Source organism: Anabas testudineus, chromosome 13 (assembly GCF_900324465.2).
Source record: "Anabas testudineus chromosome 13, fAnaTes1.2, whole genome shotgun sequence".
NCBI classification, from domain to species: domain Eukaryota; kingdom Metazoa; phylum Chordata; class Actinopteri; order Anabantiformes; family Anabantidae; genus Anabas; species Anabas testudineus.
In genome coordinates, this window is record NC_046622.1 from 24,391,371 (window position 1) to 24,409,143 (window position 17,773).

The following is a 17,773-nucleotide window of genomic DNA, read 5'->3' on the forward strand; positions in this document are numbered from 1 at the left end:
AAATAACTACTAAAGACCAAAAGCACGAAGACCAGAAAAGAACAGGCTGCGTTGCATGGTGACAAAAACAAGAGATGAACCATGATCCTCCACTGAGCTGCTCGTGGTTTAAGTCAGGGTTTGGTTTAAAACAAACAAACAAAAAAAAAAAAGGATAAACAAAAATAAAAAAAGCTCAACAACAGGCAGAAGTGTTACTGTACCTGTGACTGCTCTTTTAGGAAATCTGGGAGCTGAAATTCACCTTTAAACACCTGGAAAAACAAAGGACCAGGTTTAGAACGCCACAAATCTGCATGAATTCATCATGTGGATTACCGTCAGATTACTGCACTCAGGAAAAGAGATTAAAGCATCGTCGTGCAACATCATCACAGCTTCCCACAGACTGACAGATCTAATCCACCTGGGCGTGTGTTACTTGTGTGTTCCAGGACCCTCAGTGTCGTCCACTCTGATCATTACAGCGCGTCGTATTTCCACATAAACGTAACCGTGTCTACACAGGAAGTCACCTCCTTCCTGCTCAATGAAAACAACAGCGAAGCGCAAGGTCGCTGTGTCAGCCTGAGATAAAGAAGGATGTGGAGGACAGACGGACAGAGAGACAAACAGTTTGCTCGTGTAGAGAAACCAGGAGGCTGCTGCAAGACACCATGAGATCAAAGTGGGACATTTGGGTTCAGTGAGAAGTGCTGTGTCCAGCAGAAGAACCACGTGTGACACTTGGTGGTGTCTCGTCTTACACACTCTCCTACTGCCACTCTAACTATGTATCTGCATCATGTCTCTGCCAGTGTTCACTTTGACAGAGATCTGAAGTTTCATTCAACGGCACATTTTTTCCTTAGCTGAAGTGATTTTATCACATCTGATCTGGTTCAATGCATTTTGTGCCACTTTACTTTTCATATGTAAGTGGAGCTGAGTGTGTGTGTGTGTGTGTGTGTGTGAGTGTTGCACGTCATTCAGCTGGAGCCTGCGGGAGTTTTAAAGTCAGGGAATCTAGTGTGGTTTTATTTTGATGCTGTCTGTGATGACAGGTATCAGAACGACAACACACAGCGGTTTGCAGCGTACTGCCTATGAGACCTGTCAGAGTGTCCACCCCAACATTAAACCAGCTGCTGGTGTTAACACTGCTCTGACTGGTGGATGTGTTTAACTACATTTAGCAGAGACTATTGGTATGAGTAAAAAAAGCTTCAGGGCTTTGAGATGGCGACTGAAACTTGGTCTTGCTCAACAGAGATCTCACCATAGTTTTTTTTCCATAGTTGTCATTAAATGTAGTCATTATATAAACCTTACTCAGAGTGACACTTTTAGTAGTGTTCACCTTTAAAACAAGTCTTTATCTCTTCTCTTGGCTACATCTCATATGGAACAGCCTTTCTTTCTTCAGACAAGTATCGACTGATGGGATTTTAAGGACAGCTGTCTCTTTGGCCTTTTTCTATTGTAGTTTACAGTGGAGCACGTCACTCTGTGGAGAAAGAGCCAACTAGAAACTCAAATTATTGGTTTACTGTACATGAACTAATTTTAAGATGTTCTGTCCTGTTGCGAAGTCTTCCAGTTTAACACTGAGTAGTAAAAGGTAGTGGTTTAGTCAAATGTCCATCTCTGAAGTCTTTGACAGTTTAGCTGCTGATTGCACTGTTAGAGATGTAGGAGGAACATGCTGGGTTTCCATATTGATCATTTTACATTTTTGTTTAAATAACAGTAACATCTTGGTGTTCAAGCAGGAAACCATCCAACATGTCTGAGCTGACATTGTTCTGGAGGAATGAACTTAGATACAGTGCTGATAAACAGAATGCCGTGCTTCTGTGTGGGTGTCTAGCTGTAGGACCGTGTAAAGCCTTTGGTACCTCCCCAGAAAACAGAAGCACAAACTTCTCATGTGCTCTGCTCCGACTGGACAGTGGTTGTCTGACGCATCTGCGACACCAGCAAGGATTCATTTTCACAAGACCTCCTTGAAAAAAAATGGAAAAATGAATCCTCCTTTAAAACTCCCCCAAAAACACAAAAGTCATTGTTTAATCCCCTTGCGTGCCTTCATGCAAGCTTGCGTGTTTGCCTGAAGTCAACGTAGGGCCAGAAAGTGGATGTAATCTAAAATGAGTTCGAACACCAGAGACAAAGAGGAGAGTGCATGTTTCTAATTTCCTCCTGGGTGCCATTTTGTAGCTTTCCTCAGCGTACACAGGCACTGGGCCAGACTGCTCTGAGCATGTCCAAACCTTCTGCTCACACACACAACAGGCCGGGCATACACAGAAGAAGTGGAGCAGAATGCCCTCTGATTGTACATTAAGTAAGAAATCCAAGTGGTGAATGACAAAAAAAATGTAAAATACACCACAGAGATCGAGACATAGACACAAGACAAATCAAAGTGTCCTTCAGAGAGACGATGGGTGCAGGACTGGCCCTAGCAAAGGCCAGACCAGTCAGGTCTGCACCACATGGGATCACTGCTGTAACATGAAGCCTTCCTGTTCCTGTCCAGCAGACACTGACCTGGATCTGTTACTGTACCTCTGAACATCTGTTTAACTGCTCATTAACAGATGCATATTCATATGGGGCAGACTCACAGTGTCTCCAGCTGCTTATACTGTACTAAATACTGGAGTACAGTATTTCTGTTCTATATTACTTTTACTCTACTACAGTTCAGTGAGAAATGTTTTACTTTTCACTCCAGATTTAGTTTCTGCAAATGCAGATTCTTAACTTAGTCTACAGTAGGTCACAGTGCAAAAGTCTTAGGCTGCCATTAGATTTGTTGTTTTGACAATGCTATGATGACCTATTTCTTAGTCTCTTTATTAGTATCTAACTAGAAAATATAGGACATATGTACACAGTACGAAAACCAGCTTGTGCAGGCTAAAGTGACAGATACTGAGTGTGACCTCTGCAGAGTAATCTGGAGAGGTCAAGGACAAAGGTAGGAGTGGAAGACCTGTCAACACCTTGTGAGAAGTTTTCTACAGTTTCTACTATGAGAGACCAGAAGAAGCCCAGCAAGGACCTGGCTCAGCATCTCTCTCTCTCTCTTTCTGCTGAGCTTGTACTTGCATTTATTTCAATGATGCTGTTTTAATTTTATTGATTAAATGTTCACTTCAGTTTTAGACAATATAACATAAGATTATCAGACAGTATGAACGTACAATTACAAAAACAATGTATTTTTCCAGAATAAAGTCCATTTTATGAAGATTTCCTGGAACTAAAATCTCTTAACTGGGAGAGCAACATTTATAAAAAACATCCAAAACCTTAAAGTCCAATCTCTTCAATTTCTGAAGTTCTGAATTATTCTCTATTTGACGTTGGAATGCTGTGTTAGGCCTTCTGGCCTGTGCTACTGTGCATTTAAACACTTTGCATTCAAGCAGCTGGAACCAGAGAAAACTTGGTAGTTTTGCTTAATGAATGACTGCTTGATTGTCCAAATTGTTGTCAGTTTATTTTCTATGCTTGTGCAAATGAGCAGAATTTCCACTGCAGCTAACTACTAACTATTTTACTCCAAACAGCATCACAGTTTTCCAGAAAACAATAAAAATCAGTCAGTCTGACTACAGCCACAGGAGACAATCCAACCCTAGTGCCATGACAACCCTGTAGGTGAGCAGACACTTAAAACCTGACACAGCATGCCTCAGCACAGCCAGGCAGAGCCCCGTCAGGGAGGGGCCAGCACCGTTAGGTCAGCCAAGGTGCCTGTTGGTACAAGCAGCAGGTCAGTCCGGTGTGAAGTGCCAAACTAATCTAAACCCTGTGTAAGGCTGGAACTCCCTGTGACTAAGCTCCTGGTCCCAGGGGGTTAAATGTGGTAACAGCCCAGTGCGTTTGAAAAGCTGCCAGTGTTGAGCCACAGTCGGCGGGAGGGGGAAATGTTTCAGCTTCACGCTTGTCAGCTTCCACCCTCTCTGAGTAGAAACTTTTCAAGGATATTGTTACCTCAAACAAAATGCTTCTATCTGAGCTGCACAGTGAAGCAGTTCAGTTTTTTCCTGCTCTCTGTTTGTGTAGAAAGGGAGGGACCAGTACGAGGGCTGTTCTGAGTTTAGAAACCAAAGTCATGGTCTCACATCTAAGTTTGATGAGACAAAGTGATTGCACTGTTCTTTTATCAAAAATCAGTGTTGACAGACTGTTTAGGAGAAAGTAGCCTCACAGGACATTTTTATGACTTCCAGCTCTTAAACTCCTTGTAGCAGTTTTGCTAAAAGGCCTAAATACACACTATACACACAAGCACATGTACACAAACTCACAGAGCGTATAAAGCACAGAATATAATCGAATGACCAAAGCATCTCTTTGTGTTTATCCTTTCCAAATTTATAAAAAAGTTTTTTTAAGAAACCATACCTATGATTAAAAAAACATTGAGATTTCCATAACGTTTGTTACAACTAGTGACATTTTTCAGACAATACCAAACCCTAGGTACAGCAATCATTGCATATAATAGTCATGACTGGTGAACACTGGGGTGTTACAACAGCTACATGACAGTGGAGAGTTGAGAGATGCTCAAATGTATGCAGATATGCTCTGAAGCAGTTCAGTGACAGCTGGGCCAAAGCCAATTGGAGGTGTTTCGATTTCACCAGAAAATGAAGCAGAGTCACTTTACTACCTGACATGAAGGAACTTTAATCAAATATACAGTATTCATACATGTGAACATATTTGTCTGTGCAACAAGAAGAACTATTTCACCCAGTCTAATGTGCCTGACTGCATAATAGCAATGTGGAACAGGAATAGGAATGAGCACATCATTAATTGTCCCCACATCAGTATGAAGGAAAGGGTCTACCTACAGAAATAAAATGACACAGGACACAGAACTCTACATACAGTTGTTTCTCATCTTTCCACTAACTCAAATTATTATTATTGTGACTGAAACTGAGAACTTATTGATCCCAATATCCAGTTCTCACCAGTGATCAGAACAACTACACAGCCACTTAAAGGCTATTGATTGCGGCTTCAGAAGCCAGGCCTGATGAGCCTCAATTACATCAAGATGCTGACCAACAGAGATGAAGCTTGAATAAAGAGCAAAGGTCCATGTTTTCTCATTTTAATAAAGTCATTGGTGAAAAAGATGCACAAAGATGTCTGGCTTCCTCTACCCACACATTTATGACTAGACTCCTGAACCCAAACCCAACTTGAGAACAGAGATGATGCTTTATGTCATCCACAAGTCACTGTTAGCTCTCCAGTCTACTAACAGCTTTCTGGCAACTTCTTATGCACATGGACATGCCACTAACCAAACCAAGCACTATAATGGAGCAAGAGATTGAAAGAGTGGTGTGATTTCAATTGTGATTTTGCACAAAATCTTAAACAAGGGAAATTTTAATGTTGGTGACTGTTGACTTTACATAACAACATTCAACACAGTTCCAGAGTAGTGTTATCAGCCTGTCAGCTGCTGCTCCAGTGCACGGCGTACAGGGACAGAAGAGCATAGGTCATCCACGTTTCGAGGGCCCTCAGACCTACTTGTATCTTCATGCTTTAGAACTGCTCGAACCAACTTAAAACCAAATTCTTTCTTGGGGTCTTTGAGTTCAGGTCAGGTAGCATAACTAGACTGCTCAGAGTCTAAATATGCAGCAACATAACTGTCATCAAAAACAAATAAACAAAAAACAAAGAAAACTTTTGGAGTCAATGTGCAAGATTCTTCTCAACTATTGCACATCTATGAATGTATTCCTTTGTTGGTTTTGCATCAATTTAAACACTGAGGGTTTCAAAGGATCTGCTAACTGCTTTGCCCACAGAGGGGACACTGCTGATGGAGGAAGTATTAACTTTAATCTAGACAAGTCTTCACTCAGTAAAAACAATAAGCACCACTGATATAAGGCTGTCCTCAACAGGTCATGTTTCCTCCTTCATCCCACCATCCGTGGTCTGTCCCTCTCCACGACACATACATGCTGTTCAACTAGTGCCTGTAAACTATTTCTCTACTGAGCAGCTAGATCCAGGCTGCATATTCTGTGGTGAAATCAGGGCTGAAGGAAAGATGAGACAGTAGGTAAATATTTGGATGGGGCTGGGTGAAAAATCAAGACAGCAGAGAAAGCATTTCCACATGTGGCTTCATCATACAGTGGTTTAGTCGAGGGCTGGTTGCCAGATGTCTTATGCAATGCAGCACAGAATTTGGGGGAGAAGGGAATGAGTGTGGCCTTGAATATAAGGAATACTAACCGAACTTTAGCAATCCCCAGTATTCACAAATCATACATTGTGCTTGCAATATTTAGAAAAAAAGAAAGATGATTTGATTTTTTGATTTCTTTTTACATTCCACTTGTTTATTGAGGGAACAAATAAAGAATGAAACCCAGTAACTTCCATTTTTAATCAGCATAGTTCACTGTAAAATAAGCTGCTGTGAACATTTTAACCTCAACTGGAAACACAGTTACACATTTTCACTATTCCATACAGCTACATATGGACTGTCATTAGCGAATGCTTCAGTCCAGACATCCACTTTAAAGATTGCAGACAGAACAGAAACTGAATGTCTCCTCACTAATTCATCTGCAGAGGGTTGACATCAGTCTGGTGTCTGCAGACAGATGTTAACTGGACCAAGAACAGGAACAGACCAGGCAATACACAATATTTACAGTTATCACTGTTTCAATAGAAAACTGGTGCAGCCAGAAAGAAAGTTCTCTTCATCAAACACAAACAAAGCTCACATTAGTTTCATTTTTACTATGGCCCTCCTTCTCAATCTATAGATCCATGTATTCACACCTCAGTTTTCACGCAACTGTGGTTGACACCATCAGAAGGAGTAGTAATCACAGAAGGACTCTAGTCCACTGGGTCCACTTTTTTTTCAGTGTTACAGAGTCAAGGTACTGTGGATGAAGCTGAGTTGTGTTTTTCACAGACTTTTGGTGAAACAACAGAAAGTTTTGTTTTGGCTTGGCTGTAACTAAATTCACTGAATTAACATGAGCAAGAGCAACAATGCACTTGTTAAAGCAGGAGGCTGCTAGCTAGAGGTTTTAGCTTATAATTTTGCTGACAAATTAAGCAGTAGCTTCCAACAGTAACAAAATTGAGTCCACATTCAAGCAGCTCTCCTTACTATAGGTAAAATGGTCTGCACTTACAGTTGCAAGAAAAAGTATGTGAACCCTTTGGGATTACGTTTTTGCATGAATTGGTCATAAAATGTGCTCTGATCTTCATCTAGGCCACAATAGTAGAAAAAAATAAAATACTACACTTAAAATAACACTACACAAACATATGTTTTCATGTTTTTATTGAACATAAACATTCACAGTGCAGGGTGGAAAAAGTATGTGAACCTCTGGACTTAATAACTGGTTGACCCTTCTTTGGCAGCAATAACCTCAACCAAACGTTTCCTGTAGTTGCAGATCAGACCTGCACAATGATCTGGAGTAATTTTGGACCACTCCTCTTCACAAAACTGTTTCAGTGTAGTAATATTCTTGGGATGTCTGGTGTGAATGGCTCTCTTAAGGTCATGCCACAGCATTTCAATCAGGTTGAGGTCAGGACTCCAACTGGGCCACTCAGTAGAAGACGCATTTTGTTCTGTTGAAGCCATTCCTTGTTGATGTACTTGTATGCATTGGATCATTGTCCTGTTGCATCACCCATCCTCTGTGGAGCTTCAGTTGGGGACAGATGATCTTACGCTGTCCTGCAAAATGTCTTGATAAACTCTGGAATTCATTTTTCCATCAATGAAAACAATCTGTCCAGGCCCTGAGGCAGCAAAGCAGCCCAAAACCATGATGCTCCCTCCGCCATGTTTTACAGTGGGGATGAGGTTTTGATGTTGGTGTGCTGTGCCTTTTTTTTTCCCCACACATACTGTTGTGTGTTTTTTCCAAACAACTCAATTTTGGTTTCATTTGTCCACAGAATATTTTGCCATTAGTGCTGTGGAACATCCAGGTGCTCTTTTGCGAACTTCAAAGGTACTGCAATATTTTTTTTGGACAGCAATGGCTTCCTCCGTGGTGTCCTCCCATGTACTCCATTCTTGTTTCATGTTTTCCTTATTGTAGATGTGTCAACAAAAATGTTAGCATGTGCTAGAGATTTCTGTAAGTTTTTAGCTGACACTCTAGGATTCTTCTTTACCTCATTCAGCACTCTGCGCTGTGCTCTTGCAGTCACCTTTACAGGATGACCACGCCTAGGGGGAGTAGCAACAGTGCTGAACTGAAATTCATGCAAAACCCCACGTAATCCCACATACTTTTTCTTGCAACTGTATTTAGTGCTTTTCTACCTATTTGGAACTCAGAGCACTTTAAATCTGCAAAATGTATTTCCAGGCATCAAATGTGAATCAGACACTGTTATTTGTTGGTAAATGTATTTAAGTGCTAACGACAAGTTTTACCAAAACAAAGCTAAAAGTAATCAGAGTGAATACTGCTGATTTCTAACATTTACCGTATAAGCAAACTGACCACTGGGCCATATGGTAAATTGAAACTGGTCCTCCTTTATGCTTCGACCCAGGAGGGAGTGAAGGACAAGCACACAATAATATAAACCTTTCAGCTGGGTTTGATGCGGGGGAATCACACAAATAACCTGCAGATTTACACAGCATCTGAACAAATGATATTCAACACGCATGTTGTCAACAAGCCACAAAAGGTCTATTGTGAGGAGAGTGTTAACTGCTTCCGAAAGCAGAGGCAGAGGAGGGACCAGCACAGACCAACATAACAACCGCATCCAAACTATGTAAACAGAACCACAGACACATTTGCATTTCACTGCACAACATGGTCCTAACACAGATGGAACCGCTGGAGGCTTTGGTATCTGAGTCCAACAATACAAAAATTAAACATAAAGAGTGTGTGAGTGCAGATTTTACAATAAAGGAATAGTCTGACATTTCCAGCCTCTTTGTACTTGTCTCACAAAGAGACATTGTGCTTATAGGTGCGGTTAACTTCAACACAATACAGCTATTGATTAACAACAGCTGTTTTCTGCAGTATGTCAAAAGTCCTGTGGGCAGATACACACAACTCTTTGCAGATCCCCAACTAAATGTGTGTACACACAAAGACAATTACACACTCACAACTGTATGTCACATTTATAAATCTGTTTAGACCACAGTTACACATTAGTCCTGACTGTGTATAGAACCATGAATGAAAGGAGTAGTAGCACAGTTTCTTCAATTGTGTTGCAGTGGTAATTAATTACACCCACAGCAAAGGAGGTACTTACCCATTTTTGACCAACACAAGCTGGTTTGAAATTAAGCGCTGACTCCAAACTACAAGTCGGTATGAGCATGGCCATGAACTAGCTATGTACCGAATGGTCCATACTCAAGTTTCTGAGCTTAACACAAACAAGCCACCAAATGTTGCAACAAGCCACAGGGTTCGGTGCTTGAACCAATTTTTTCTCACTCTGTATATGTCCCCCTTAGGAAATGTTATTAGGAAACATTTAATTTCCATTGCTATGCAGATGATACCCACCTATACTCTATAAACCAGAAGAAACTAATCAATTAATCAATCTTCAAACATGATTAAAAGACATAAATGCTTGTATGTCCTCCAATTTCCTTCTACTAAATTTAGACAAGACAGATGTTATTTTGTTTGGTCCTAAAAATCTCAGAGACTCTATGTCTAATCACGTTCTTACCTTAGATGACTTAGTATTGGCCTCAAGTAACACTGTGAGAAATCTCTGAGTTATCTTTGATCAGGATATCTCCTTCACTTCAAACATAAAATAAATCTCTAAAAATGCATTTTTCCACCTGAGAAATATTGTTAAAATTAGGAGCATCCTGTCCCAAAGTGATGTTGAAAACCTTCTCCATGCATTTATTACTTCCAGACTGAACTATTGTAATTCACTACTGATAGTATGTTCCAATAACTGCTTAAATAGCCCGGAGTTAATCCAAAATGCTGATCTTAAAGACCTCATAGTACCATATTTTCTCAGCAGAACTCTCATCAGAACTCTTCTAAGAGTGCAGGTTTACTTGTCGTTCCTAGAGTTTCCAAATGTAGAATGGGAGGCAGAGCCTTTTGCTATCAAGCTCCTCTCCTGTGGAAACAGCTCCCAGTTCAGGTTCAGGAGGCAGACACCCTCTCTACATTTAAGACTAGACTTAAAACTTTCCTTTTTTATAAAGCTTATAGTTAGAGATGGATCAGGTGACTCTGACCCATCTCTTAGTTCTGCTGCTACAGGTTAGTCTGCTGGGGGACCTCTATTGATACAGTGAGCTCCTCTCTCCTCTCCTCTATCCCTTTAAATGCTACCATTGCATGTCATTAACTTTATATCTGCTTAAATTCAGTTTAAAAGTTAAAGAGCAATTCACAATTTCACAATGCTGTAGCTTTGTCAACAGTTTCCATCTCTGCTTGTGGTCAAATTTTTCCAACAAAAAAAATGTTAAAAAAGAAAATCCCGCTTGCCCCACATCTAACCCTCCAAACAGTGCTAGTAACATGATAAATTATACCCAATTCTTTCTTTCTTTGCATCTTGTTCCCCTTTTTCAGGTCTCTGTGAACACATGAAAGAGTAATCCAAATGTACACTGTTTAAAAGTCCAGTATTAAGGTTTAGGACAACCCTCAACAGGAAATACTGAATAGCTCTCAACTTTTCCAAACAAAAAAAATCAGAAGAAGCCTGCCTTTCTTTTTAGGTTTCACTGAGTGTGCAAATTCTCTCCTTTGGGTGTCGTGTTGTTCTGCTGATGTACAGGTCACTGATTTATGTGACCAAAGAGACACTTCACGTTGGAATGCGAAACAGCAGAAAATGGTGTGGATGATTTGCGGCAACACATTTTAAAATTTTTAAAATATCAATAAGAACAATGCTATCCTTGATCAATTAAATGGAGGACTTTAATCCCACAATCCAACATGCCTGTAGATAACTTGCTTAAAAATGACAAACAGCAGCTCAGATTAGTTGCTGTTGCTAATTATTGTTAATTCCACTACTTAAATTGTTGACACAACTAATGTGCTGTTGTCTGTGCTTGTGACTTCAACAAGTTGGTGGTGAGACAGGTTTCAATAAAACAGTGCTATATGTAGCCAAAAACTGTCTATAGAGGGGAAGAGGTAACACCTCTGTAACACCTTATCAGAGAGGACTGGGTTTCTTTAATCTAGATCTAAAAACTCTCAAAACAGAGTCAGATGTCTTCTCTTACCTCTCTGCTTTCACACATGTACTGAAACCCTGAACACGGAATGTGAGATTCCAAACATCTGAGTCTATCAAAAATTAGATTACCCAGACTTTACTACAGAGCCACGTTTGTTCATGGTGGAACTCTCTTTTGGAAACAGAAGAAGTGTTTCCCTTTGTTTTCACAAGAATTCAAGCACACTATTTTATAAAAATAAAATAAAGTGTTCTGTGTAGTTGAAAAAGACAGACAATATTTTCAATATTTTCCACTACATGTTGAAGGAAGATTTGTGCTTGCTGGAAGGCTGAGCATCTGCAAATCAAATGTTCACAAAATATGTGGTGTTCACCCCAGTATACTTATAAGTATTTAGCATGAACAATAATCCATGACTGAAGAGAGAAGATGTTTTGGGAAAATACCCAGAAACCTAGGAAATGTTCCATTCTTAAGAGTTTGGGACCAACAAATCAGCCAGAAATGTTTGAACAGCAGTTCATCATGAGAGCACTCAAGCTGGGCAGACATTCCTCAGTCTGGAAAAGCACAAGCTACTATTAATACTACTACACTGTAAACAACACTTTTCAACCACTGTTAAACCTTTTTTTCCACATTTGTAATGCCTGTAATATAGCAGTATTTTAGTTTACCAGTAATGGACTGTCTTCAAATTACAATTAAATCTTTGCAGAAGGAAACATTAAACTACTGGAAATTATAGCCACTCTTTTCCTGAACCTCACAATGAAAACTATGAACTGTGTGAAATGTGAAATCATCATATTTTGAGTAGTGTTTATGATGTCATATGCTAAGGTCTCACAAATACTGCCACCACTAGAACACAGTGATGTTAACCACAATTTGGGCATACAAGTACCATGGCGACCTTAACATTTTGACCACAGATGTTGAGAGATAAAAATAAAACTGAACAAGCAAAGCAGATGAGCATGTCAGCTAACAGCTCAGCTTGAGAAAAAGAATTTAATAAAACATATTGTACGCCAAAAACACCTGGCAAGGACATCACTACTGAAGAAAATAATATTCAATCACTCAAACACACACACACACACACACACACACACACACACACACACACACACACACTAATGTAATGTTAAGAGAGGGCCGGTCATTAGACGTCAGTGGTTCAAACAGAAGAAAGTGACTATGTGGAAAAACTGACTTTACTTTTCATGAAGTATCTTAATTGATGTCATATAATGAAAAGTGGTAATTACAATAGTAATTGTGGTAACATGTAGCTCAGTTGGTAGAGCAGTCATCTATAAACACCTGGGTTAGGTTCAACTACCGGGAGACACTGACACTCCAAAGTAGCGCCATCATCTACTACAGCTGCCCAAACAACAATTTCAATAAAGTGTCATTATTATTATTATCACAACAGGACTGGCTGTTGTCATTGTACAGAAGCTGCAATTGTCATAGCAGTGCAACTTGATAGTGGGTCTTCTTTGGACGTTCCCTGACTACGCATGTGTAAACAGGTCTTTCAAACACTAAACCTAGGTCCAATGCTGGACCTTTGTAGTCCACAAGTCCAAGGTGAGATAACCCTGATGACATAACTATGACATTATCAGCGCTAGCCAAAGAAAATATTACACAACTACTGGCTGCAGATTGAGCAGTACTTCTCCTCATGATAAGTAATGTGCATTTAAAACTGATGTACGTCTACTTCATATTACAAAGTACTGGTAAGACACTCTTCCTGCAGAACCTTATATAAAGTCAGAAGACCTTCTCTATTGCTATTCTGTTGATCCTCGGATCATATAATTACAGTTAAATAATGCAGCTGTATAATGATCATCAAAGCAACCACTACAGTGTCAGGAAGAAACAACGTAAATAAGAGCAGCACTCAACAGGAGTAAGAAAACATTGATTTTTGTGGGTAGCAAACATGCACATGCAGAAAAGTTTGTGCGCCCTAGGAAGCACATTCCAGATTTAATCTGGTTCTAGCCAAAGACACTTGCCTACAAGCTTTCAGCTTCATATTAACATACAAATGTCAGAATGATATCAATGGTGTCATTCAACTCTGAACAAGAGAGCAATAATTCAAGTATAGTTCCTCCAAATGTCTAGGATGGGGTGTCAATTTCTGCTTCTCAAGGACTACTAGCCTGCTTTTTTTTTTTTCTTCAATGATCCTTGTCCTACCCAATGCTGATAACATGGCTTAGGTGTGTTCAGCCAATTAGAAGCTGTAAGTGCAGGCATGGTTGGAAAACAATCCCTTGAGGATCAGGATTTGAGACATCTGTTCTAGAGATTGTTATAAAATATTCCCTTGCAAAACTGTGACTCCAGAGTCTCTCTAGAACTGATAGAGAAAATGCATGATCTTATCTATGAAAAATCCATCTGTACTCACTCTTCTGGTGTTGTCCAGGACTTTGGGGTCAGGACGGCCGTAGTTGGGAGGGTTGGCATGAGGGTCGTAGCCCAACCTGGACAGCATGGGGGCGATGACAGCCATATCCCTCACCACATCTGGTGGGATCTTCCCCACCCATTTGGACAAGGCCTCCACATTGACAGGTTTGATGACCTGGTCTGTGGACCTCTCCACCCTAAAAAGACACAGAAACATGTTTATTTTACCTGACCAGAAATAGCAGGTCATTTGATTATGTTGCTGTTGAAGCATATGATTGCTGCCACAAATGTCTTTTTTAATCCCAAGTGGGTCAGTTAAGGAACAAGTGGATACACCTTTTCTAAATGATTTTGAACAGTTGTCACTGTTACAAATATACAATAATTATAAAGTTAACGTATTGATATGACTGAAATACTAACTGACATGGTGAGATTTACTATACTGAAGAATTATCCCTCAGCACACCATACCTGTCTGTGTACAGACAGCACTTTTCTGTTTAATGCTTGTTTAATGCAAAGATGCCTTTGAGTCTTGTACATACTGAAACACACTTTTACAGTATGAAATTAACATTGACAGTGAAAATACAGCATTTTTGCTCAAATTGTCTTCAAAAGACCCAGTTTATAACAGACCAGTCCATCTCTCAGTCTGTTCACAGCGATTATCAAATTGACTGTAACTGGATTATGGGATACTATTAAAGAGGGCTTCGTGAACTAAATATGCATCGATCAAAGGATGCTTGTCAGTAACTCGTATCATAAAAACCGCTGGGGGCAGAGCTTTTTCTTACAAAGCCCAAAGTTATGGAATAACCTCTCAAATAGCGTTTAGGACTCAGACACAGTCTCAGTATTTAAGTCTAGGCTAAAAATGTATTTATTTAGCCAAGCATTTTTGTAAGTAGATTTGCCTTAGGGAAAGACTCATGGACGTAGAGCATTATGGTGAACTGGTATGTTTAGATACTGTCTTCCCCACTCTCATTGATCACTCAGGTTTGTTGATGGTGAAGTGATTGGTTGCTCTACATCCCAGGGAGCCCTCATGTCTGTGTTTCCTTCTGGCTCACCCTTTTAGTTAGGCTGTGACAGTTAGTCCTGTCACAGTCCCTGCTGCACTCTATACTAAATATACATTCACCTAATACATTATTTGACTGTGATCACACCTAACTGTTATCTCTCCTCTTCTGCTCTCCCCTCTCTTTCCCTCTTCCTGTCTCTCTGTCGAGCTACATGTCGTTCCACCCTTTGCCCTCTGGACCTGTCTGACTCGTCCTGGTGCCTCCCTTCTGGTCGGAGATCTTGTGGCTTGGTCCCGTGTGGTCCCTATGGGATGCGTGTGGTGACTGGGGTTGGTTCCACGCTACCATGAAGCTGGCCTCGGCGGATGTCGGCAGCTGTTTCTCTGAGGTCTCGACTCAACGCTCAATAGTCCAGGACTGGCATTTCCTACAAGTCTACGAGAGCCTCCAATAACTGACTCAATATTAACTTACAGACAACTGTTATACTGGACTGCCTGCTGCCTAACACATAGCATGTAATCACCCCTTTGGGGCTGGGTTCCCTGTTGAGTCTGGTTCCCCTCAAGGTTTCTTCCTGTTGCCTTCTCAGGGAGTTTTTCCTTGCCACCGTCACCCTCGGCTTGCTCATCAGGGACAATCTGATTGTTATGATTTATACACATTCACTGTTCATGTAAACTTCCATAGTTACTTTGGTTGTGTAAAGCTGCTTTGCGATAATGTCAATTGTAAAAAGCGCCATACAAATAAATTGAATTAAATTAAATATGCTAAATAAATAATCTCTCACTAGAGATAATGAAAACGAACTTTCTCTTTAGAGAAAGTTGGTGTTCATTGTAGTAAAATTAAACCTAAAACAACTATTCTTATTTCTAGAGTGAAAATATATCAGAACCCAGTCATTTGTCTCCTCAGTCAGTACATGGGAGAGATTTTTCAAAAAAGAATCCTCCATTATATCATAAAGAGGTTAAATTATTTATTGCGTGAAATCTAATATTCCGCAAGCAAGAAGATTAGAGCTGCTGGACTACAGCCTTTGCTTGCTAGGATCAGCAAAGTTTACCACTACTGACCGGCAGGAGGGATTTCATGTCTAATCAATAACTGACTACATCAAACTAACAACCCAAGGGGCACAATGATAGCATCCAACTCATAGGATGTACCATTGTACCATTTTAATTTGACCCTTTGCAATTCTGGACCTTGTTTACAAATATCAGCAGAAACATACTTTAATATTGCAGAGGCTTCAAATGACAACATAACTTTAACCCCTTGTTAAATAAGTCTGATTTCTGAAAGTACTAGAACACAGGAAAAGAACCAGTCCAATCCACAGAGATTCACACAGAAGCTATAAATATACTGAGAGCTTGTAGAAACAAGTCTCAGACACACACTGGCTCTGCAACCCAAGGCAGCACCTCTTGGCAAGTCTAACCATTGCAGTAGAAACGCATGTATCATGACTTGCCTAACACATTGCAGTTAAAGCAGACTAACAAAAAAATGCAAGTACCATACTTCTAACATGACTTTACATAAAATATATTGGGAGTGATGGGTGTATATCCATTTATTCCAGTTCCATGCTAATCATTTTTTCATACTATAATCATACTAAGTATAATCATACATACATTACATAAGAATCTTCGATTTATCTTATTTTGGACTCATCCCTAAATAAGAACAAAATGACATAAGAATGATGAATAGAAATAAAAATCATTATTCCACAGAGGTCTGGATTCAGAATCATACTAAAAATAAAACTGAAAAAGTCAGACCGCATGCAGATCCAACTTCTGTGAAAATTCCTCAAGACAATTAAAAATGAGGCTCAGTAGTGTGCGTGCACTCCCTACAACGTCTGGGCAGTGGTCCACTGCACCAGCATATGGTCCTACAATGGGTCTGAAGATCTCATCCCAGTATCTTATGGCAGTCAGGGCACCTCTGAATAGCACATAGAGGTCTGTACAGCCCTCCAAGGAAATGCATCCCCAGACCATCACTGACCCACCGCCAAACCTGTCATGTTGGAGGATGTTGCAGGTTCTCCACGTCGTCTCCAGACTCTGTCACGTCTGTCACATGTGCTCAGTGTGAACCTGCCTTCTCTCTAGTGGTGCGTTTGGCAAACTGCAAAAGTGACCAAAAATCAGCCAGAAAGGTCTGTAGCCACCACCTGCAAAACCATTTATTCATAGGGGTTGTCGTACTACTTGCCTCTAATTTTCACCATTTGCACAACAGCAGGTGAAACTGATTTACAGTGTTGCTTCCTAACTGGACAGGTTGATATATTACAGAATGGGATGAACTGATTATGTATTTTTTGAGCATTATTTGGGAATGGGTGTGGTTGCCATGTTTCTTTTCCCCTTTCCTTTTTCCTCTCTTTTGTTGTTGATATTTGAGACATCAATGAAGATCGGATCACATTTCATGACCAATGTATGCAGAAAACAATGAAATTGCTGTGCCATTATTTTTCCTTTCCAGTATATGTATACAATACAAAACCTTAGCAACTTCTTGCTAAAACCAATACAAGTAATTCTCAATGATCCTCATTTTTAAAACCAAAAATCCATCTCCTAGTTTTTAATTAGGTGAGGAGCTGAAGAATACAATGCAAAGCTGAAATTCAATGAAATTTTAATTTACAATAAGAAAAAAAAAAAAAACTTGTGCTAGGCTCATACAAAAATAAAATCCCTAGAAGTATGAGATCCATCTGCATCTCTGTCTCATAAAGACACACAAATGAAAATCACTGGTCATAAGAATCCCATTGGATGTTTTATTTTCCCCAGAAAGCTACATTTGATGAAACCAAAAAAACAACGTTTTATTGCCCTGGCTGTATCAAGCTCTTTCAGGTTGCTCTCTCTTCTCACATCTACTTACCACCCATATTGTAGGTTTACATCCTCATTTTTCCTGTCTCACTCTACATTTCAATATAGCAATTCACTTCCCTCTGATCCATTTTACTTTGCAA

At 40.0% G+C, this 17,773-nt stretch overlaps 1 protein-coding gene across 2 annotated transcripts in view; it reads right to left on the bottom strand.

Annotated features, from left to right (window-relative positions):
• The window catches only part of tpst1 (tyrosylprotein sulfotransferase 1), a 42,407-nt gene that overhangs the window by 1,798 nt on the left and 22,836 nt on the right, over positions 1-17,773 (bottom strand). The window contains exons 3-4 of one of the 2 annotated variants that reach the window (XM_026370337.1): positions 13,710-13,908; positions 204-254 (exon numbers count right to left, since the gene is read on the bottom strand). In XM_026370337.1, coding sequence (XP_026226122.1) covers positions 204-254; positions 13,710-13,908 — 250 coding nt within the window. The remainder of the gene's footprint in view (positions 1-203; positions 255-13,709; positions 13,909-17,773) is intronic. The other variant, XM_026370345.1, reaches the window with a different exon arrangement.